At 34.3% G+C, this 21,820-nt stretch overlaps 2 protein-coding genes and 1 pseudogene across 4 annotated transcripts; 2 read left to right on the top strand and 1 right to left on the bottom strand.

The window, feature by feature from the left end:
- Window positions 1–9,463, top strand: part of LOC110008714 (serine carboxypeptidase-like 40) — a 48,731-nt pseudogene extending 39,268 nt beyond the window's left edge.
- Window positions 151–5,554, bottom strand: LOC119370322 (putative disease resistance RPP13-like protein 1). 2 transcript variants are annotated; one of them, XM_089723102.1, is made up of 3 exons: window positions 3,494–5,554; window positions 858–3,397; window positions 151–498 (listed from the first exon to the last, which is right to left on the bottom strand). In XM_089723102.1, exons 1-2 carry the CDS (start codon window positions 5,077–5,079, stop codon window positions 859–861), a joined length of 4,125 nt encoding a protein of 1,374 aa, XP_089579228.1. In that variant the 5' UTR covers window positions 5,080–5,554; the 3' UTR covers window positions 151–498; window position 858. The 2 variants fall into 2 exon arrangements, with proteins under 2 accessions (XP_089579228.1, XP_089579227.1); XM_089723101.1 differs by having other exon boundaries at window positions 858–5,554.
- A 7,465-nt stretch (window positions 9,464–16,928) lies between the features above and the next one.
- LOC105628753 (F-box/WD-40 repeat-containing protein At3g52030) lies at window positions 16,929–21,317 on the top strand. 2 transcript variants are annotated; one of them, XM_037638262.2, is made up of 9 exons: window positions 16,931–17,193; window positions 17,287–17,493; window positions 17,753–17,807; window positions 18,804–18,902; window positions 19,005–19,108; window positions 19,270–19,359; window positions 19,717–19,856; window positions 20,190–20,274; window positions 20,826–21,317. In XM_037638262.2, the coding sequence occupies exons 1-9, from the start codon at window positions 17,036–17,038 to the stop codon at window positions 21,187–21,189; spliced, it is 1,302 nt and encodes a 433-aa protein (XP_037494190.2). In that variant the 5' UTR covers window positions 16,931–17,035; the 3' UTR covers window positions 21,190–21,317. The 2 variants fall into 2 exon arrangements, with proteins under 2 accessions (XP_037494191.2, XP_037494190.2); XM_037638263.2 differs by lacking the exon at window positions 19,270–19,359 and having other exon boundaries at window positions 16,929–17,193.
- The last annotated feature ends 503 nt before the right edge of the window (window positions 21,318–21,820 follow it).

The raw sequence follows: 21,820 nt of genomic DNA, 5'->3' as shown, positions 1-21,820 counted from the left end.
ATGTTGTAAACTTTCTTCACTTTAAATAATACTTCCAGAGCGTTAAATCTTTGTCAATAAATAAACAAATATGCTCATATAAGTATCTCAACGTAGGCAACAGAATTCTTGTCTGATAAATTGGTACCAACTGCTCATTGTAGTCATATGTAGCAGAAACAGGATTGTATTTCTTTTTTTTTGAAAATTAAATTTTATTATTAAAAACATGATCCAGGAAAAACTTAACATAACTAATCCATCTAAACCCGACCAACAGGCCTCCCCAATACACCCCTCCTAGGATTAGATATGCCAAGTGAAAATGCCTAGGAGTATCTGACCAAACTTTGCAAGCTTAACTAATAGCAGTCTTTACAAAATTACAGTTGTAGATTGTAGAAACCAAAATCATCGAAAAAGAATCCATGAACGTTTTATACTTACCAGCAGGGATTGGATTTGAGACGATTATGACAATCTCGAGTTCTGGCCTAAGCAGTCCCGGTTTTAGCGGACCTGAAGAAATAATTGCATTATTTGCAGCCAAGATTTGATATGTATAAAATCAGCTCATGTCAATGTCGGAACAATGAAGAATAAAAGCTATAATAGCAGTACTCAAGTACTGAAATGAGAAAATGTCATCTATATGCATTATGAGTTAGAACCAACTGAACAGAACATGTATTTGATTCTCAACCACCAATTGATTATCAACCGCCATTCTGAACAGAATGTGGTAATATGGTTGAAACTTGAAACACCACATAATTGAATGCAATTCATTTTTTTTTATATCTAGTCTATTTTGGCTTTAAAATGGTGCATATATCAGTTATAGTTTAAGCTGCAAGCAAAAGTAAAAAGATTAATACCTCATATTATAGTATGGTAGGGGATATTGGCAATAAAGCGCCAATAGTCTCCTTTCTCTTTTCTGCATCGTCTTTCCAGGAGGGGACACTCGATTATTGCCAAACTTTCAAGCGTGCTCGGAAGGCCTTCCTTGGGAAAGGACAGGAGTTTAGGGCAATTTCGAATTACTAATGCATCAAGAGAGGTGAGATGGTGAATGCCCCTGGATATTGATTTCAGATTTTTAAAATCTTCGATCTGAAGATTGGTTAGGGAAGAGGGAAGCAATAGGCCCTTCTCATCTGGGAAGGAATCCGTATCTGTACTTGGACATGGCCCTTTGATTATGAGCCAGGTGAGAGAGGCAAGTCTTTTGAGTCTCCACTCTGAGATTGGCTGTTTCAGATTCCTGCAATTCGAAATTGTAAGATGACCTAGTTTTGGAGGTAAACCGCCATCTGGAAAGGACACCAGACCTCCACAGTCAAATATTCCTAAACGTTGAAGAGATGTAAGATTTTGCATTTGATTGGGAAGAGATCTCAAATTCTCACAACTCCGTATGGATAAAGAAGTAAGGTTTGGGGGTAAATCCTCATCTGGAAAGGACACAAGATCTCCACAGTGATCTATTCCTAAATGTTGAAGAGATGTAAGATTTTGCATTTGATTGGGAAGAAATCTCAAATTCTCACAACACGATATGTATAAATAAATAAGGTTTGGGGGTAAACCCTCATCTGGAAAGGACACCAGACCTCCACAACTACGTATGTGTAAATCGTGAAGAGATGTGAGATTTTGGATTTGATTGGGAAGCAACCTCAAATTCACACAGTTTTTTATGGTGAAATGGCTAAGGTTGGGGATGGCCAATCCACTTTCTGGGAAAGACTCCAACTCAGAGTCAGATATTGTTAATGTGGTGAGATGCGAAAACCTATTATCAAACGACTCCAATAATTGTGTTGTCCAAAAGCAAATTTCAATATTTTTAATTGAATAGGGAAATTCACCAACTAGCAGCGATGTAAAAGATGGACATCCACTGACACTCAAAACCTCAAGGTGAGACATCTCATTCCTGGTGTTACTATCATGCACAATGCCCTTAGGCAAGGACTCCAGAGAATCACATTTTACGATTTTGAGACTTTTAAGACTACAAGGTAAACCTGCAGATGGGAAGGACCCAAGGTTTCGGCACTGACGGATATTCAGCTCTCTAAGAGATGTGAGGCTGTGCAACCCATTTGGCAGAAACTCCAATCCATCGCATTGCGATATCTCCAAAATTTCAAGATTGCAAGGCAAATTCCCTTCTTCTCCTCCTACCAATGACACTAGCTTCTGACACCCTTGGATCTGTAAAGATTTCAAGCTAGAAAGTTTGTCTAAATTAGTTGAACCCCGCCACAGGTGTATCAATTGGCTGCAATCACGAATCCACAGACGCTCTAGCGCCACCAAGGACTGCGCAACCACTTGATGTAAATTTTCAAGCGCTGAAATACTCCAAATGGACAAGGTTTGAAGGGAACATAGATCATGCACACTTTCGAGAATAATATCTTGACATCCAAGAATGTCCAAGTCCTCAAGGGAAGGAAGGGAGGTAGGCAATGTCACAACCAATTTAGGACAATTGAATATCGTAATTTCACGTAGTCTAGGAAATTTTCTTGCAACCTCTACATTGACGTCATCAGAGTGAGCCCATTGCTTCAACTTCATCATATTCCCAATTTCTAGAATCTCAAGAGACGGGGAAAGCTCAAGCCCTACTTCTAGCAGTTCATCCATGCCTTTGATGCTCAGCTTTTTCAGTTTACATAGTCTACCTAGTGGTGGCAGCGACGTAACATTCCGACAATTAAAGAGCTCTAGATCCACCATATTTGTGAATGCAGGATCTCCTATCCACAAAGGAAATTCCTTACCGCCATAAAATCGAACCGAAAGCCTTTCCAACTTTTGACGAGGTTCTAGCAAGTTGAGAACCTGGAATTCATCATGATCCTCTTCCCGTGGTGAATCACGCAATTTATGGGTCCATACCAAGGCCAAATCACCAAGATTCTCAATCTTTTTTAAATCAACGAGATTTGCATCTTCAATCCTTGCCACATTCCGTAGCTCTTGAATAAGAAGTTGTCCTTCTAGATGAGGGAGGTTCATTAGCTCTCTAATTCCAAGGCAATTACTTCCTTTTCCCACGATAAACTTAGACAATGTTTGAAGATTTGTCAAATTTGCTACCCCAAATGACATCTCCTGCAAAGCACCCGTACCTTTAAGATCTAGGTGCATCAAATTGATTAAAGCGCCAATGCCTGTGGGCAACTCAATAAGATTGCGACACATACATAACTTCAATGTCTGCAAGTTCTGAAGATTGCTCAGTGAATTAGGTAATCTTTTAATCTCGTTGTTGTAAGACAAGTCAAGATATCGTAAATGCTTTAAGGCCCCAATTGAACTTGGCAACTCTTCAAACTGGTATCGAGCTAGTGACAGCACCCTTAAACGTTTCAGTTTTGGCACTAGGTCATGCACCACTCTAATAGATAAAAAATTAAGTCGCCATTGATCAGTCCATAATGCTAAGAATGTTCGCAGATTACTCATCTCATAAAAGTCTTCAAATCTTTGGTACCTTTCATAGCGATGACAAGTGAATGCTGAATGGCGAACGTTTGCATGTGATTTTATGCCCTTCAACTCGTCATCGTCCAAATGAAGGCATATTTCTCCACCTACAGATTTAGCTAGATCATTGAGTAGGTCATGCATCACATATCGTGATTTATTGCCAGTAGATTGTTGAAAAAAGGATCTCCATAATAAATCATGGAAATATAGATGACCCGAGCGTTTCATTTGCTTCATTTCCTGTGCGTGCTGTACAAATCCCTCAGCCATCCACTGTAGAACCAACTCATCCTCATCGAATTCGTAATCTTTTGGAAAAATTGCACAATAAGCAAAACATCGTTTCAGACGAGGTGGAAGATGGTGATAGCTCAACTTTAATGCTGGAAGAATGTCGGCTTTCTCCTCCCAAATGCCGCTGTTTAGCACTTGTTCCCATGCATCGCGAGTTGGTTGACCTCGTAAGAGACCTCCAATAGCTTTAGCTGCCAAAGGTAAGCCTTGACACCTTTCCACAATCTTCTTACCTATTGCTTCTAGATCCAAGTGCTCCTCAAATTTTGTTACTCCAAGAGCATGATGGGCAAACACAGACAGGCAATCATCATTCTCCAACACTCCAAGTGTATAACTTTGAATAGCACCCATCGTCCGTGAAACGCCAAGATTGCGAGTTGTGACGATAATTCTACTTTCTTTTGCCCCATTCTCAAAGGGGCGAAGAAAGATTGTCCAATGGTCATAATTCTCGTTCCAAACATCATCTAGAACCATAAAAAACTTCTTCTCTGACAGCTTTGCCTTCAGGTTTAACTGAAGCGAATTCAAATCGTTGGAAGTAGAATCTCCGCGAACCGACTCAAGAACTGTTTTTGTAAGTCTAACCACGTCAAAATCTTCACCGACAGAAACCCAAGCCGTCAAATCAAACTTCTTTCCAGCTTCATCAAAGATAAGCTGCGCTAGAGTTGTCTTACCAATACCTCCCAGTCCAACTATAGATATCAGAGCGACCCTTCTATCACTCGATTCAGAATTCAAAAGTTCAAGAATCGCCCTCTTATCTTTCTCCCTCCCATAAATCTCGGCGTGATTCACCAAGCACGTCGCAGGAATCCTTTCGCTGGATCTACCGGGCCTTTCTCTCAAATCTAGTTGATTTCTTTGTGAGTTGATCTTTTCTAATCGGGAACTAATTTCCTTTATCTTGGAAATCATCTCTTTATTGAATTTAACAGCACGAATATTAGGGAAGAGCTTTCGTACCCTACTTGAACCAGTCACAGGTTTAGCTTTCAACTTGGATCGACGAGCCTCAAAATCAAACTCATCAAGAATGTCCTCCAAATCATATGCCAGGTTCCTCAACTGGCTCACCCACGTCTTCACCGAGCTGATCACCATCTGCTTCTCCTCTGCATCCTCAAGAACGCCATAGATGCTCTCCAACATCTCCTTCGACTTGTTGATTTCAGTCAGCACATGCCTTTTACGGGCATAATTGAGCAAGTCCTGGGAAGCCAACTTATTAACCAAAGACTCAAAGGCAGGTGCTAGAAGAGCACCTCCAATAGCAGCTGCAATTTCCATCACAAAGAGAGGATGATCAAAATTTTCAGCAGAAAATTCGACCAATTGAAGAATTGGTCGGTTATTGAAAGTGGAGTTGCAGTAATCAAAGACTCAAAAGGAAGGAAGATGCAATACCAAATAAAAAAATTGGTTGGTGATTGAAACTGAAAAGCTAAAGAGGCCAAGAAGAGTTATGTAAAAACAAAAGCAACTAATAATCTTCAAGAATTACATGGAAGCTGCAGGATTGGACTTGGTCAAAAACAAATGTATTGACTCTTGTTGTACAATTACAAATGTCTTTTCTTCTTCCTATTCTCTGGTTACTTTCATAAGAAAGAAAGAATGAATTATCCTATTTAATTATCAGCAATTAGAAACAATCACTTATGACTACATTAGTCTACATTACTGAAAGCGCTTTATTTGGAGCAGCAGAAGGATAATTGTGTAGGAATTTCAAATATAAGTAGCGGTTCAGAGAAGAGTTTAAACATGTGCTTTGAGGAGTTAGCTATGAAGCATCATAGGCAATCTTTATATTAAAGCAGATTCTATATGCTATTTCAGTTACATAGTGTTTGGAATAATATTCATATGGAATTCATTCAATTTGCAAATGAATTTCATTAAAGAATTCATTGATAAATGGAAATTCATGCTTCGATCAATCGTAGAATTCATTCCAAATCAGAAAACAAAATCCTTCTAGATACTCTCTCCATTGCGCACACACCTACACCTATATAAACACATAATTTGGATTCAAGAAACAAAAATAAAAAAAAAAAAAAATCAAAAACCCTAAAACCTTTTCGTGCAATGGGGAAAAACCCGTGTTTGCTATTTCGTTTCTTTTTCATTTTTTCTTATTTAACATCTCAGAGCCATAGCAAGAGGCAAAGTGAAGTCTTTACAAATCCAAGCTTAATGGGAATTCTGGTATGGAAGGGTACCTGTTACTTCTACTCAATACTCACTCGCAAAGTTGAATCTTCAAATTAAAACTGAATGTTTGTGTTTCAGGTTGGTGGGTATACTGAGATTTACAAAGGAGACTTTGCTTTTATTACTGTGAGAGGGGCTGGACATGAAGTGTTTGCCTTTCAGTCTGCAAGAGCAATCTCACTTATTCACCACTTTCTTCTTGGCAAACTCTTCCAAAAATTTCATAATCTATGTACCTCAATTTTATTATTTTTATTAGAGTTTTATTGCATTAATTTGTTATAAACATTTAGGTTCTTTAGGAAAAAAAGATTGATGCTTTCACAAATATCTTAAAAATTGTTAACAGATATTTGATTTATAGGCATTTAACACATATATAGATTCTTTTGATGTAATTTTTTCGTGCAACTTATTTTACGGAAAAAAATAGAGCACAACAGCCTGTTTGGAATAAATGAATCATGATTGTAAAATTCATTTATAAATGAATTTCAAGTAGAATTCATTTAGAAATGAATTTGTCATATTTGGTATGCTACAATTTAAAATAAGGAATTCAATTAAATTCCACAAAATTATGTTTGGAATAAATTTTTAAAATAAAATTCGTTTGTCCTTATTTCTGATAATACCCTTGACATAATAATTTAACAAAAATAAATAACAAGCACTTATTATATTTAGTATGTATAATATAATAACTTGACATTTTTTATAAAAATATAAACAATAAATTTCATATAAATAAGTACAATATTCCACGCTAATTAATTAATTGCATAAGCAGTAATATTAATCATAATGATTATTTTTAATTAATCAATGTTGATTTAAGAAATTAATTTAGAAACTAAAAAAATATTAAAAATGTTACTATTGTTTTTAATTGCATTTGCAAACAATTGTTGTTGTTGATACTCAGTTTTTATAGTTTCACAGTAATAATAACTAACATTATTACTATACTTAAAAAAAAAAAAAAAACATCATTACTAGATTTGAATTTTTCAAAAAAAAAAAGGAAAAAAATAAAAATATAAACTTACGTTTATTATTGGATTAAAAAAAAAATGTTGTTACAGTTTGGAATTTTCCAAAGAAAATAAACAAAAAGGGAAAAAAAGTAAAAATAATTAAGTTTATAGTGGAGGGTAATTTTGTCTATAAAAAATTCAATAGTCAATTTTGTGAAATTCATTTACAAATTTCATCAATTTTAGTAGAATTTAAATTAGACATGTCCAATTCCATAGAATTTAATTCGTAAAATTCAAATCTATATTTTTTTTTTTCATTCCAAACATAAAATTTTAGATTTCTAAATGAATTCCACAAAATTTTGTGAAATTCATTTTTTCCAAACGGCCTTTAAATATTAATTTGCAAATTGTGCTGGATTTGGGTGTGTAGGTGTATAAGAAGTGATTCTTTTCTTCTATTTCTTAATTGGTATTATTGAATTAAATATTTGATTTGCAAATTCTCTGGAATTGGATTTTGGAATCTTGAAAATGTGGGTGTACAAGTAGTGATGAATATATGTAATATTGATTGAATTAGAAAAAAAAAAAAAGGAGTAAATGCATTGGTCGAATGAGTAAAGTGTTTGATATGGAAAAATTAAGCTGTTAGTGAATATAAATTTAGGAACTCAATTATTAGTTTGGTGTATGGATATACCACAGTAGTAGGTAAGTAGTTTTTAAAATTTAAACGGTTAATAATTAATTAATAATATATCAACTAAATTAGGAAATTAGAAAATAAAATTCTTCCAAAACACTATTTTGATCACACAGAAATTTGTCTAAATTAGATCTATAATCTTACGTATAAACCAAACTGATGAAAATAAGAATTTTTAAAAAAATTGTTCATAGTTTTTTTTTTCATTTTTTATTATTTAATATATTAAAGCCATAGCAAGGCAAAATAAACGTCCAATGTCTTATATGGAAAATAAAGCTGTGTATTTTGACATTGACTCATTTTGGAAAACAGGTTTTCTTTCCTTTTTTTTTTTTTATTTGTTTCAAATTATAGTTACTTTCTCTTTTGAAAATATAACTAATTTCTTTATATACTCTTATTTAATATTCCTATTATTAAAATTTTTCTCGCTTATTTCTTTATTTAAAGTGATTTCTAAAATTACGTATTGATTGGATAGATAAATAATCTCAATCTCCATAAGGGCGATAATACAAATTCGATTCTCTGAAAACTCATTTTGCACGGAGAATTAAAAACTTTTACCCTCTACTACCCGAGGGGCCGATAAAAATTACACCATTTGATTATATCAAAAAAGAAAATGATATTTAATATTACAATAGGGGTATATCAAGAGAAATATAGGACAAATTTATTATTCAAAAATATTAATTACATTTAATTAGTTTGTGAGAAAATAGAAACAAGCATAATTTTATAAGATGGAGGGAATAATAACTAATATTGATTTAAATTAGGAAATCAGAAAACAAAATCCTTCTATAGATACTTTCTCTCCATTGCACACTCACACACCCCTATACTTATATAAACACATAATTTGGATTCAAGAAACAAAAATGCAAATTATAAACGTTTTCGCATTTCTTTGTTTCTGCGTTTCTACGTTGTTTCGTTTTAATTTCCATAAAATATAGATTATATCTTAAAATTTTTTGACAATAATTTTTTAAATAGATTTTAGTATTTTGATCAGTTAAAATGCTATTATGTTTTGATCGAAAACGTAATATTTGAACTAGTTTTTACAGGTTAAAGTAACGTTTTATAAAAATTTAACTTACTGAACGTCTACCTTTTAACATTTTATGAAAAACTATCAATAACTACTAATACAATTAATCTTACCGAACAAACCTTAGATTATTATAATCAATCAACAATTGAAGAGCTAAAAACTAACTGTCAGAAATGCAGTATTTAATGTAATTATCCTAAATAAAAATAAATTTAGGATACCAAAAAGAAACACTCAACAAGCTGATGAATAACTGTTATTTTAAAAACATTTTACCATGCAGTGGGGATACGGATGGAAGGGTACCTGTTACTTCTACTCAATACTCACTCGCAAAGCTGAGGCTTCCTATTAACTGAATGGTACCCTTGGTACCTTAATGGGGAGGTAAATTAATTATTTATTAAAATTTAATTAATTATATAATTTATAAATTGTAATAAACAAATTGAAATAACTATTTTTGCTGTGGATGAATATTTATATTTCAGGTTGGTGGGTATACTGAGATTTATGAAGGAGACAGGAGACTTAACTTTTGCTACTGTGAGAGGGGCTGGACATGAAGTGCCTGCCTTTCAACCTGCAAGAGCACTCTCACTTATTCACCACTTTCTTCTTGGCAAGCCTCTTCCAAAAATTTCATTATCTATGTACCTTAAGCTTAAGTTTATTGGATTTATGCGCAACAAGCCGTAATAGATTGATGGTAAATGCATATATAACCTGACTATAAATCCTGATTCAAATTTCGCTCCTCAACGCAAAAAAAAAAAAGAAAATAAATTATTATCAGGTTTTGAAATATACAGATTCTTTTGATGTAATTTTTTTCATTCAGAATCAGATTTTGCTCCATGAAGTCACATTGCCAATATAGTTATAAAATCTCAAATTCACTTGCAAATGCAAGCCATTTGCATCTCAGTGCAGACGACCTGTAGTTTGCATGAATAGCAAGTCATTTGAGATCATTTGACTCTTGACTGGATGTTTTGTACGAAGGACGGACCCTATTCCATTTAACAAAAAAAAAAAAAGGATAATTTCCATCTGAAAAATTCTCAACCAATGTCTGTAAACTTTCTTCACTTTAAATAATACTTCCAGAGCGTTAAATCTTTGTCAATAAATAAACAAATATGCTCATATAAGTATCTCAACATAGGAAACATAATTCTTGTCTGATAAATTGGTAAGAACTGCTCATTGTAGTCATATGTAGCAGAAACAGGATTGTATTTTTTTCTTTTTCTTTTTTTTTTTTTTTTTGAAAATTAAATTTTATTATTAAAAACATCATCCAGAAAAACTTAACATAACTAACCCATCTAAACCCGACCAACAGGCCTCCCCCATACACCCCTCTTAGGATTAGAAATGCTAAGTGAAAATAAAACATCAATAGAAAATTTGGAGTATCTCTCCAAAATTTGCAAGCTTAACTAATAGCAGTCTTTATAAAATTACAGTTGTAGATTGTAGAAACCAAAAACATAGAAAAGAATCCATGAAAGTTTTATGCTTACCAGCAGGGATTGGATTTAACAGCAAGAATATTAAGGAAGAGCTTTTGTACCCTACTTGAACCAGTCACAGGTTCAACTTTCAACTTGGATCGACGAGCCTCAAGATCAAACTCATCAAGAATGTCCTCCAAATCATATGCCAGGTTCCTCAACTGGCTTATCCACATCTTCACCGACCTGCTCACCATCTGCTTCTCCTCTGCATCCTCTAGAACCCCATAAATGCTCTCCAACATCTCCTTCCACTTGTTGATTTCAGTCAGCACATGTCCTTCACGGGCATAATTGAGCAAATCCTGGGAGCCTAACTTATTAAACAAAGACTCAAAGGCAGGTGCTAGAAGAGCACCTCCAATAGCAACTGCAATTTCCATCACAAAGAGAGCATGACCAAAACTTTCAGCAGAAAATTCGAGCAGTTGAAGAATTGGTTGGTGATTGAAAGTGGAGTTGCAATATCAAAGACTCATAAGGAAGGAAGATGCAATAACAAACAAAAAAATTGGTTGGTGATTGAAAGTGCGAAGCTAAAATGGCCAAGAAGAGTTATGTAGTCTTCAAGAAAGGACGTTTACTTTAACTTTTGTTCAATACAAATTTATTTTCTTCTTCCTACTCTCTGGTTACTTTTATTAGTTTTTTTGCTTCTGTTACTTCAAACTCACGTGCTTGTCATGTGTCTTTTATTTATTTATTTTCCTAAATGTTTTAAATCGAGTTTTTAGGAATCTGCAGATTTTTTCTTTCTTGCTATCAAGCACTACTTCAGTTGGTGCTATTGTGGCGTCGTGTTTGCGTCAATTTCTGTTTTCAGTTCAATTCATCACTATAAATGTAAAGGATTCTTATGAATGAAATATCACCTTTACATCAATATTTCTTTTCTTTCACTTTCAGTATTCTCTTTGCTTATAAAGAAACTTTGTCTTATTTCTATGTTTTCCATTATTAAACCTTCAATTGGTATCAGAGCCCTATTCTTAAGGGACTTGTGTGATGGAATCTGAAGGGAATTTTTCTCCAAATGCTCCAATCATCTTTGACGGAGAAAACTATGAAATTTGGGCAATCAGAATCAAGCCCACTTGGATGCTCTTGATCTTTGGGAAGCTGTGGAAGAGGATTATGAAGTTGTTCCGCTGCCTGCAAATCCCACCATGGCCCAGATCAAAAACCATAAGGAGAGGAAAACCAGAAAATCAAAGGCGAAAAATTGTTTGTTTTCCGCTGTTTCAAACACTATTTTCACCAGAATTATGTCTCTCAAAACAGCTAAGCAAGTTTGGGATTATTTGAAGGAGGAGTATGCCGGTGATGATAGGATTCGTGGTATGAAAGCTCTCAATTACATAAGAGAGTTTGAATTGCAAAGAATGAAGGAGTCAGAGACAGCCAAAGAATACTCTGAAAGGCTGCTCGATATTGTCAATAAAGTAAGGTTACTTGGCACTACTTTTGACGATTCAAGAATTGTTCAAAAAATATTAGTTACTGCTCCTGAAAAATATGAAGCATCCATTACCACTTTGGAGAATAAAAGGGATTTGTCCACAATCACCTTGGCAGAGTTATTAAACTCGTTTCAGGCTCGAGAACAGAGGAGATCTATGAGGCAGAATGGTTCTGTTGAGGGAGCTCTCCCAGTCAGACATCATGAAGAAAAGGACTTTCAGAGGAAGCAAGCTGGTTCAAACGATGAGCAAATCACAGCTGATCGCAATCGTGGTAAAGGTGGAGGCTTAAAAGAATATCCTCCTTGCAAACATTGTGGCAAAACAGGTCATGCACCATTCAAATGTTGGAGAAGGCCAGATGCCAAATGTAAGAAATGCAATCAGCTTGGACATGAAGCTATAATTTGCAAAAGCAAGAATCAGGAAGCTAATGCCCAAGTTGTTGATCAGGATGAAGAAGATCAAATTTTTGTGGCAACATGTTTTTCCACCAGGTGCACATCTGAAAGTTGGTTGATCGACAGTGGCTGTACAAACCACATGAGTTATGACATAACTCTATTTAAGGAATTGAGTCCTACTGAGATCACTAAAGTCAGAATTGGAAATGGTGTCTATATTCCAGCAAAAGGGAAAGGAACCATTGCAATTACAACAACGTCAGGTATAAAAACAATTTCTGATGTTCTTTTTGTGCTTGACATTGACCAAAATTTGTTGAGTGTGGGCCAGCTTGTTGAAAAAGGATTCAAAGTAACATTTGAAGATCGATATTGTGCCATTTATGATGCAAAAGGGGAGCAGGTTCTGCGAGTTAAAATAAGGGTTAAAAGTTTTTTTTTCGATCCAACAGCAGAGGAGCATGCTGTCTTTTCTGCAGAAACCAACATCACCGAGATTTGGCATAAGAGACTTGGCCATTGTCATATTCAACGCATGTTGGAGATAAAAAAGAAAGATATGATAAGAGACTTGCCGATGCTTACTGAACAATTGCCAAACTGCGATGCTTGTCAATTTGGTAAACAAACCAGATTGCCCTTTCCAAAATCAACCTGGAGAACTTCACAGAAGTTACAATTAATTCATACAGATGTTGCTGGACCACAAAGAACTCCATCTCTCCAAGGTAGCCTCTACTTTATTCTGTTTATTGATGATTTTACAAGAATGTGTTGGATTTTCTTCTTGAAATACAAGTCAGAAGTGGCTGAAGTTTTTTGGAAGTTCAAAAATATGGTGGAGAACCAAAGTGGTTGCAAAATTCAAGCTGTAAGGTCTGATAATGGGATGGAATACACCTCTTCTCAATTCAATTCCTTGTGTGAAAAAGCTGGCATTGAACATCAATTCACAGCACCTTACACGGCGCAACAAAACGGAGTCAGTGAGAGGAGGAACAGATATGTGATGGAGATGGTGAGATGTTTATTGCATGAGAAGAATTTGCCTAAAGTTTTTTGGGCAGAGGCTGCCAACACAGCTGTATTTCTTCAAAATCGACTTCCAAGTAAGGCATTGAAGGATCAAACACCATTTGAGGCCTGGTATGGTTTTAAGCCTTCATTGAAATTTCTTAAAGTGTTTGGAAGTTTTTGTTTTGTTCATGTTCCACAGAATAAGTGTGACAAACTAGACAAAAAAAGCCATTCCTGGTATTTTTGTCGGTTACAGCTTAGTCTCCAAAGCTTACAAAGTCTATCATCCACAAACTGGAAAGATGACTATTACCAGAGATGTTCACTTTAATGAAGAGGAGCAATGGGATTGGAATGACTCACCAGGACTTCTTCCCGAAGAGCAGTTGAAAGACAAATGGCTAGAGGAAAACATTGATGATTCACCAGTTAGAGGAACCAGGTCACTCTCTGAAATTTATCAAAGTTGTAATATGGCAGTCTATGAGCCGGCTGGACATGAAGAAGCTCTTAGAGATCCAAAATGGAAAAAAGCAATGGAGGAGGAGATGTCGATGATTCAAAAGAATAAAACATGGGAGTTAGTCGACAAACCTGCTGACAGAAAAATCATAGGAGTGAAGTGGGTGTTCAGAACAAAATTAAATGCAGATAGCTCCATCAATAAACACAAGGCCAGACTTGTTTTTAAGGGTTATGCCCAGATTTTTGGTGTTGATTACTCAGACACCTTTGCTCCTATGGCTCGATTGGACACAATCAGAATGCTTCTAGCCATTGCCGCTCAAAAAGGTTGGAAAGTATTTCAATTAGATGTCAAATCTGCATTTTTAAATGGTGTTCTGCAGGAAGAAATATATGTGGAGCAGCCTGCTGGTTTTGTTATGCAAGGTGAAGAAGATAAAGTCTACTTGCTCAAAAAGGCTCTTTATGGTTTGAAATAGGCACCCAGGGCATGGTATAGCAAGATAGATGATTATCTACAAAGCTTAGGCTTCAAAAAAAGCTTATCAGAGGCAACTCTTTATATTAAACATAAGGACAATAATGTTCTTATAGTTTCTCTTTATGTTGATGATATCTTGGTGACAGGAAATAATGCCTTGCTGATTGAAAAATTCAAACAAGAAATGGAGCAGGTTTTCGAAATGACGGATCTTGGTCTCATGAACTATTTTCTTGGAATGGAAATTACACAAAGCCAGAATGAAGTATTCATTTGTCAGAAGAAATATGCCAAAGAAATTCTGAACAAAATTCCAAATGGAGGAATGCAAAGCTGTTGCTACACCCATGAATCAAAAGGAGAAGCTGAGCAAAGGAGATGGAACCGAGAAAGTTGATGAAGGCTACTACAGAAGCTTGGTTGGATGCCTTATGTACCTTACTGCCACCAGACCTGACATTTTATTTGCTGTAAATCTCTTATCCCGCTTTATGCATTGTGCTAGTGAGTTACATTTAATTGCAGCAAAGAGAGTGTTAAGGTATATTAAAGGTACAATCAGTTATGGTGTCAAGTTTGGAAAAAGTTATGATTTCAAACTATGTGGATTCTCGGATAGTGATTGGGCTGGCTCTGTTGATGACATGAAAAGTACATCAGGCTATTGTTTCAGTTTTGGTTCAGGTTTCTTCTCTTGGTGCTCAAAGAAGCAAGAGATTGTTGCACAATCTACTGCAGAAGCTGAGTTTATTGCAGCAACAGCAGCAGTTAATCAAGTTTTGTGGATAAAGAAGCTTATGTGTGATCTGAATATGGAGCAGAAAAGTGGTGTTGAGATTTTTGTTGACAATCAAGCAACAATTGCAATCTCTAACAATCCAGTTTTTCATGGAAAAACAAAGCATTTCAACATCAAACTGTTCTTCTTGAGAGAGATACAAGAAAATGGAGGAGCAACTCTGGTATACTGCAAAACTGAAGATCAAATAGCAGACCTGTTCACAAAACCTCTTCCAGTTAACAAGTTTGAGCTTCTAAGGCAGAAAATTGGAGTTTACAGTAACAAAAGCAAGGAGAAGTATTAGTTTTTTGCTTCTGTTACTTCAAACTCACGTGCTTGTCATGTGTCTTTTATTTATTTATTTTCCTAAATGTTTTAAATCGAGTTTTTAGGAATCTGCAGATTTTTTCTTTCGTGCTATCAAGCACTACTTCAGTTGGTGCTATTGTGGCGTCGTGTTTGCGTCAATTTATGTTTTCAGTTCAATTCATCACTATAAATGTAAAGGATTCTTATGAATGAAATATCACCTTTACATCAATGTTTCTTTTCTTTCACTTTCAGTATTTTCTTTGTTTATAAAGAAACTTTGTCTTATTTATGTGTTTTCCATTATTAAACCTTCAACTTTCATAAACACGTAAAAAAAAACAGCTTTTTCTAGCATTTGCGGTCCCATTTATCCAAATTGAAGTTGACAAGACAATCTTTAATAGGATTGTTGTCCACCCAAATAAAATTGTCTAGAGGAGAAAAAGCATATCCTTGTTTCACGTAAAGTTAAAAGAATTTTAAAAAGTTTCATTAAAAAAATGAAAAAAATTTCTTTTTTCTATTGGATAAAACTTAAAAGGAATTTTTTAAGAAAATAAAAAAGAAAACGATTTCGTACTTTGTGAATTTGCAAGTCAGCATTTCACCGATTCGATGTATTTAAGTAACATTTTTATTTCAAATAAATTTTTTCTGAAATTTTTATTTTGACATAATTAAATTTAATAGAATTAATTTTTTAATCAAATCATTTTGATCGAATTAATTTTAATTATTAATTTATATAAATTAATTGAAATTTTTTTTTATTTAACTGAACCGTTTTTGGTCGAATTAATTAATCAAATTGAAGTTAAAGAAAATGAACTTGATTAATCGATCTAATTTAACCAAAATAAATATTAACCAAACATTTTAATCACTACTTAATTAAAATAAAAATTGAAATATTTTTTATTTTTAATTTTATTATATATTTAATCAAAATGATTTACTTTTGAGAGTCGATTAATTTAATTAATTCAATTAAATTAACTTTTAACCGAACATTTAACCAATAATCACATGTGGCATATGAGTGGGAGGAGAATAAGAGTCTCGTCTCATTTTTCAACCGGAGTTAAGGCTCTATTGTAAGAACTCAAAACTCATACAGGAATTCGTAGACTAAGCAAAGCATAATGCTTGTTAATCCACTGCCCTAGACTATACGGATCGAACAAGAAAAAAATAGCCAATTATCTTCCAAAAGAAGGGGAGTTGAAGTTTGAGGAATATCATACCTTACTCTACAAAGTTATCTCTTAGAGTCCGCGACTCTTGCATTAATCTTCTTTAATCGAACTTCTAACCGAATATTTATTTATTGGATTAAATCGGCCTAATTAACCGAATCAATCAAATTAACCAAATTGACCGAACCAAATACTTACCCTTACTTGTGATGAATCATGAGTATTGTGCTTGATGTAAAGTGCATAATTGTTAATGGTAAAGAAAACATTTGTTTCGAGTAAACCATTTAAAATATCATGTATTTGGCATATTGTTATACTCGTATCCAGACACCCCAATTTCTCACTTTCATTATAAATTTTGCACTATATAGATAAATAAAATTTTAATTTTTTTTTATTATATTGAAACATTTATTTTAGAAATTCTAGGGACTAAATAGTATTTTTTTTTCTTAAACTCATAAATTAAATTACCTAAAAACGACAATACATCTGATATTGGGTTTATTTTGTGAGTGTGTTTATTGTGTCGTTGCCGAAACGACGTTCACCCTTCCAGCTTTATGAGATTTTCAGTCGCTCGTTTCCTCTGATCTTCTATGATTTGATTAATCCAGTTCACAGAGAAGATAATGAGCCCCACACCAGGCGGAAAGTGGTCGCCGGCGAAGAAGAGGAGCTGGAGAGGTCCGACCAGTATCCAATTTTTGGAGCATGACATCCTTTGCATAATATTCTCAGTCTTGGACCTCTTTGACCTCGTTCGCTGTTCTGCTGTCTGCAAATCTTGGTAAATTCTGTTTTACTCTCCTTCTCTTTGCCTTCCCCAAATATTTGTGTATAATTTTGTTTTTTTTTTTTTTTCTCTTTTGTGCATTTAAAGGAATATAATAATCAAAGGATCAAAGTTACTTCAAGCGCTTTATTTGAAGCAGCAGAAGGATAATTATGTAGGAATTTCAAATATAGATAGCGGTTCAGAGAAGACTTTAAATATGTACTTTGAGGAGCTAGCTATGAAGCATCATAGACAATCTTTAGTTCAAGCTTCTTCTGTTGATATTGACCAATGGAAAGGCCATTCACTTGGGTAATTATTGAAATTCTCCTCTTCTTTTTTTTCTTCCCATTCATTTTCTTGTCAGCTAATTTACAGCTGAATACAATATTATGTTTATTTTTCTGTTGAGTGGATAAAAAAGGTATCAAATTTATTATGGAAAGATGACGAAATAATAAAAGGTTTTTTTTTTTTTTTTTGAGTAATATGTGCGGTATATTTAGTGGGTATATATATGCAGGAGTTTGCAGCTTGTATATGTTAATTCTCTAACCTTGCTTTGTATTAGGGTTGATCAGTGTCGAATGAAGATGGGCTTGCTTCTTACTGGTGTGGGGGACAAGGTATGATCACTTTTTTAATTAAATATGGTGTCTGATAGGTGGTTTTTTTATTATAAGTCATCTTTGTTATTTACCCTTTTATTAAAGCAGATTCTATTGGATCACTCTCTACTATTTCTGTTACATAGTTTTGGAATAATTTTCATATGGAATTCATTCCATTTTATAAATGAATTTCATTAAAAAAATTCATCAATAAATGGAAATTCATGCTTGGATCATTCATAGAATTCATTCTAAATATGTTTTGATATCTTGTACTTAAACTTCATTAACTTTAGTAACTTCTGTTCCTTTAAAGTTGAGAATTCATTTGCAAATTCTACCAATTTTGTTAGTATTTGGTTCAAGAAAAACCAATTCTGTAGAATTTAAAACATGGAATTCCAAATGAATTTTTATTTATACCAAATTTGAAAAATTGGCTTTGTAAATGTCAATGAATCCCATGAAATTTCATGGAATTCATTTATGCCAAACAAGCTCTTAGTTTGTGTTTTGTTTGATTTCTTGGATAGACGACTAGATATTGTAATCTTATTTAGCCAACCTCAATTTTGGAGTAGTGGATTAGTTTGTGAATTAACAAGCTCATTTATTTGGATTAGTTTATGAATTAAAAAATTCGTTTACCAATCGGGTGCACTGGGAGAAATTAAAGAAAGATTGGTAGGATTCCACACCTTTTAATATCCTTCCATTTGAATTTTTGGTGACCTTCTCCTTTACGTAGTTTGAAATGGTGGCGTTAACCTACTGTTACTGATGGCTTTAGTCTAATTATCGACCTGTTCACACACACACAATGTTTCGTATGTCATGTTTGACACCAGTAAAAGCTGTCTAAAGTACTTGCTGGCTATATGGTTGTTCTAGAACTTAAACTTATTTTGATGTGATTGCTTCTGTGGCATATCTCTGATGTTCTCCTAAATCAAAATGTGATATATGTTATATAACTCAATTGTGCTGACTTTTGTATAGCTATCATGGTAGGTTATGCGTCTCTGGTCATTAGAAACATACAATTGTATGGAAGAATATTCAATCCAAGATGCAAGCCCCTTAATTGACTTTGATTTTGATGAGAGCAAGGTACCTTTAGTAATTTGTCATTATTCTGAAGTATCTCACATTGGGAGGCATTGATGTAATGTGTCTGTTTTTATCCCAATTGCTTAATGCATGTTCTTGTAGATTGTTGGTTTGGTTGGCACACGAATATGCTTATGGAGGCGAAATGGGAAGATGAGTACATTTCCCTCTCGTGAAGGCACGTTTATGAAGGGTTTATGCATGCGGTACAGAAGCAAATTTTCTTATTATGCTAATCTTTCTTGGAGCAATACTGGATTTTATATTCATTTATTTCACAGTTGAATTGTCTTTAGACTTCAACTTTGTGCAAGGTTGTGTGGTTTCTTTTGAGCAGACCAATAATTCATGTATTCTTTGCTTGAAGTTACTTTGATCCAGAAGCTGTTGTTGGATGTGAGGATGGGACAGCTCGTGTTTTTGATATGTACAGTAGGAAATGTTCTAAAATCATTAGGTATGTACAGCTAAAATTTTCTTGGTTGTTATTCATCAACCCACTCTAGAGCCCCACAAACATCGGATGCTTCGTGCATTAGATAATCGGATGCTAAATTCTATTACTTGAGTGAACATGCGAGAGAAGGTGGTCTGTTATGGTCAGACAATTAATTCTTGGAAAGCCATTTCAATTTCTGGAGGTGTGCAAAAAATGGATAGACTATTAGACACTGGCAAGTGAATAAATTGTTTAATAGAAGAATGCCTGTGAAATAGAAGAAAGTAGACTGTATTCTTATTATGTTCTTACATTTTGTAAAGATTTTTTTCTCTATGGATTCTATTTGGTTATGTTTTCATCTCCAAATTGTAGGATGCATCCAGAGCCTGTGACTTGCTTATGTTTGGGGGATGATCAGTTAATTCTTAGTGGTTCGTCACTAGGGAGGATCATGGTGTCTGGTTATTCATCTGATAAGTGGACAGCTACACTGAGATCCACTGATTCTACAGGTCGTACTGTTTTTCACTCAATCAAGAATAACTACGATTATGATTGCATTCTCATCATGTGTTCTTGCATTCTTTACAGTTATTCTTTCATTCCTTTTTTTAAGCAGTTGCTTTCTTGCCTTTTGGTTAATAACAGATGAGATATTCATAAGAAAAAAACAGTGGTTTCCTTGCAGCTTCTTCTTCAGGCTCTGAGTGCTTTTCTTGATTCCTAATCTGCCAGTTTGAGACATGATAAATTTTCCACTGCACCTTCTCTTTAACTAATAATGCACTGCACATTACAAGCGACTTGACATAATTCTGAATTTCTGATTCAACTTCCTGGTACAGGCATAAAGACTTTATGTTTCAACCCTCGTTCTCATCTAGTGTTTGCTGGAACAACAGCTGGATATACATCTTGTTGGGACCTCAGGTATCAATTCACTGTTCCCAGATGAATAACTTTTTATTTTTCATTCCTCCGTAACATGATATCTGTGGTAGCAATAAGTAGGATATTTCAATCACTAAATTAGATGTTTCTGCCAGAGTTAAAAATGATGACTGGGTGGTTAGTGTACTATGAATTCTGACCCAGCCTAAATTTTTGTCGGTGGCCTTCATTGTTGCGCTCTATGTGAATGTAGAATGAGATATTGACAAGCTATTTTCTTTTCTTTTCTCTGCTGCTAGGACATTTGCTTGTGGCGCATCCTTTCATCCATACACAGATTGAGTAGGCTTCCAGAGCGCAAATGTGATATAGGTTCTAGGACTTGTACTATCATAGCTAGTTTGTAGCAGAAGTAAACATGACAGAGGCTTTATCCTGTTACTCTGTAGGGTTGATTATCAAAATGGCTGCTCTGATAATTGATTTTGTTCTTGCCTTATTTCAGTATTAGGTCGAAACTGACTATGGCATATTTGTTATAGGAGCTCCTGCCGATGGTTGCAATTTGATTTTTTATTGTTATCTTGCAGGATGATGAGACGATTATGGGAGACACGAGTGAGTCCAAATGTTATATATTCTTTGCAGCACCTGACAAATGACAAATCAACATTAGTAGCCGGTGGAATAGATGGCGTGCTGCGCATTCTAGATCAGGACTCAGGAGTTGTTCTCTCCAGCTATACTGTCGACCATGATACCTCATCAAGCTCCTCTAGATATGCACATGGAGTAATTGAAAGAAGAAAAGGGCGAAAACTCCCTAGTGACATCAACATTGATCGAATTCCTAGAAGTGCTCGACCTTCAATCACTTGCCTGGCTGTTGGAATGAAAAAGGTGGTTACCACACACAATAGCAAGTACATCAGAGTATGGAAATTCAAGAAATGAGACAATAAACTAATCCATGCATGCGAATTTGCAGTTTCTCTTTACTAGAATCTTTCATTGATACTAGAAATGCAAACATAGGTTTTTTCATATTTGGAATAAATTCAAAATTTAAAAATTTCTTTGCTTTTATTTCTTTTAATACTTACGCGAGGCATCCAAGCCTATGTCCGTTAGTTTTAACGGTCCACAAGTTTGATTAATTCTCACAAATTTGACTAATCTCAGTTCACCCTCGGATGCAAAAGGGCTGGCTCAGGGGAGGTCATAGTGATCAATCTTGCAAATACCCTGCAAATTTGGGTTATTTGGTTTTATTTCTAAAAATACCATTGACATAATAATTCTAAGTTTGCTAAAAAGATGGAATGTTTTGTCATAAAGTTTTATTTGTTTAAGTTTGTAGAATTTATATAAAAATTTCACATTTTAGTATAATTTAGTTTAATTATATTCAAATTCATAGAATTTAATTTTTTATTTTTTGAATACCAAATATAAAATTTTCAGTTTATAAGTAAATTTCACAATTTTATGGAATTCATTTATTCCAAAAAAGGGTTAGCATTCTAAGTAAGCTTTTATCTCAAATACAATAGTTATAATTTTAGAATTTAATTATAATTAAAAT

The sequence above is a fragment of the Jatropha curcas genome, chromosome 6 (assembly GCF_041381405.1).
Source record: "Jatropha curcas cultivar XTBG-Jc1 chromosome 6, XTBG_Jcur_1.0, whole genome shotgun sequence".
Classification (NCBI taxonomy): Eukaryota; Viridiplantae; Streptophyta; class Magnoliopsida; order Malpighiales; family Euphorbiaceae; genus Jatropha; species Jatropha curcas.
This window is presented reverse-complemented; position numbering and strand designations above follow the sequence as displayed.

Excerpts from the sequence above, each read along its gene's own strand:
- LOC119370322 (XM_089723101.1), bottom strand. The coding sequence starts at position 5,079 with ATGGAAATTGCAGCTGCTATTGGAGGTGCTCTTCTAGCACCTGCCTTT.
- LOC105628753 (XM_037638262.2), top strand. The coding sequence starts at position 17,036 with ATGAGCCCCACACCAGGCGGAAAGTGGTCGCCGGCGAAGAAGAGGAGC. Across the intron at positions 18,903-19,004 it reads TTGATTTTGATGAGAGCAAG|ATTGTTGGTTTGGTTGGCAC; the intron begins GTACCTTTAGTA and ends ATGTTCTTGTAG. Across the intron at positions 19,857-20,189 it reads GAGATCCACTGATTCTACAG|GCATAAAGACTTTATGTTTC; the intron begins GTCGTACTGTTT and ends TTCCTGGTACAG.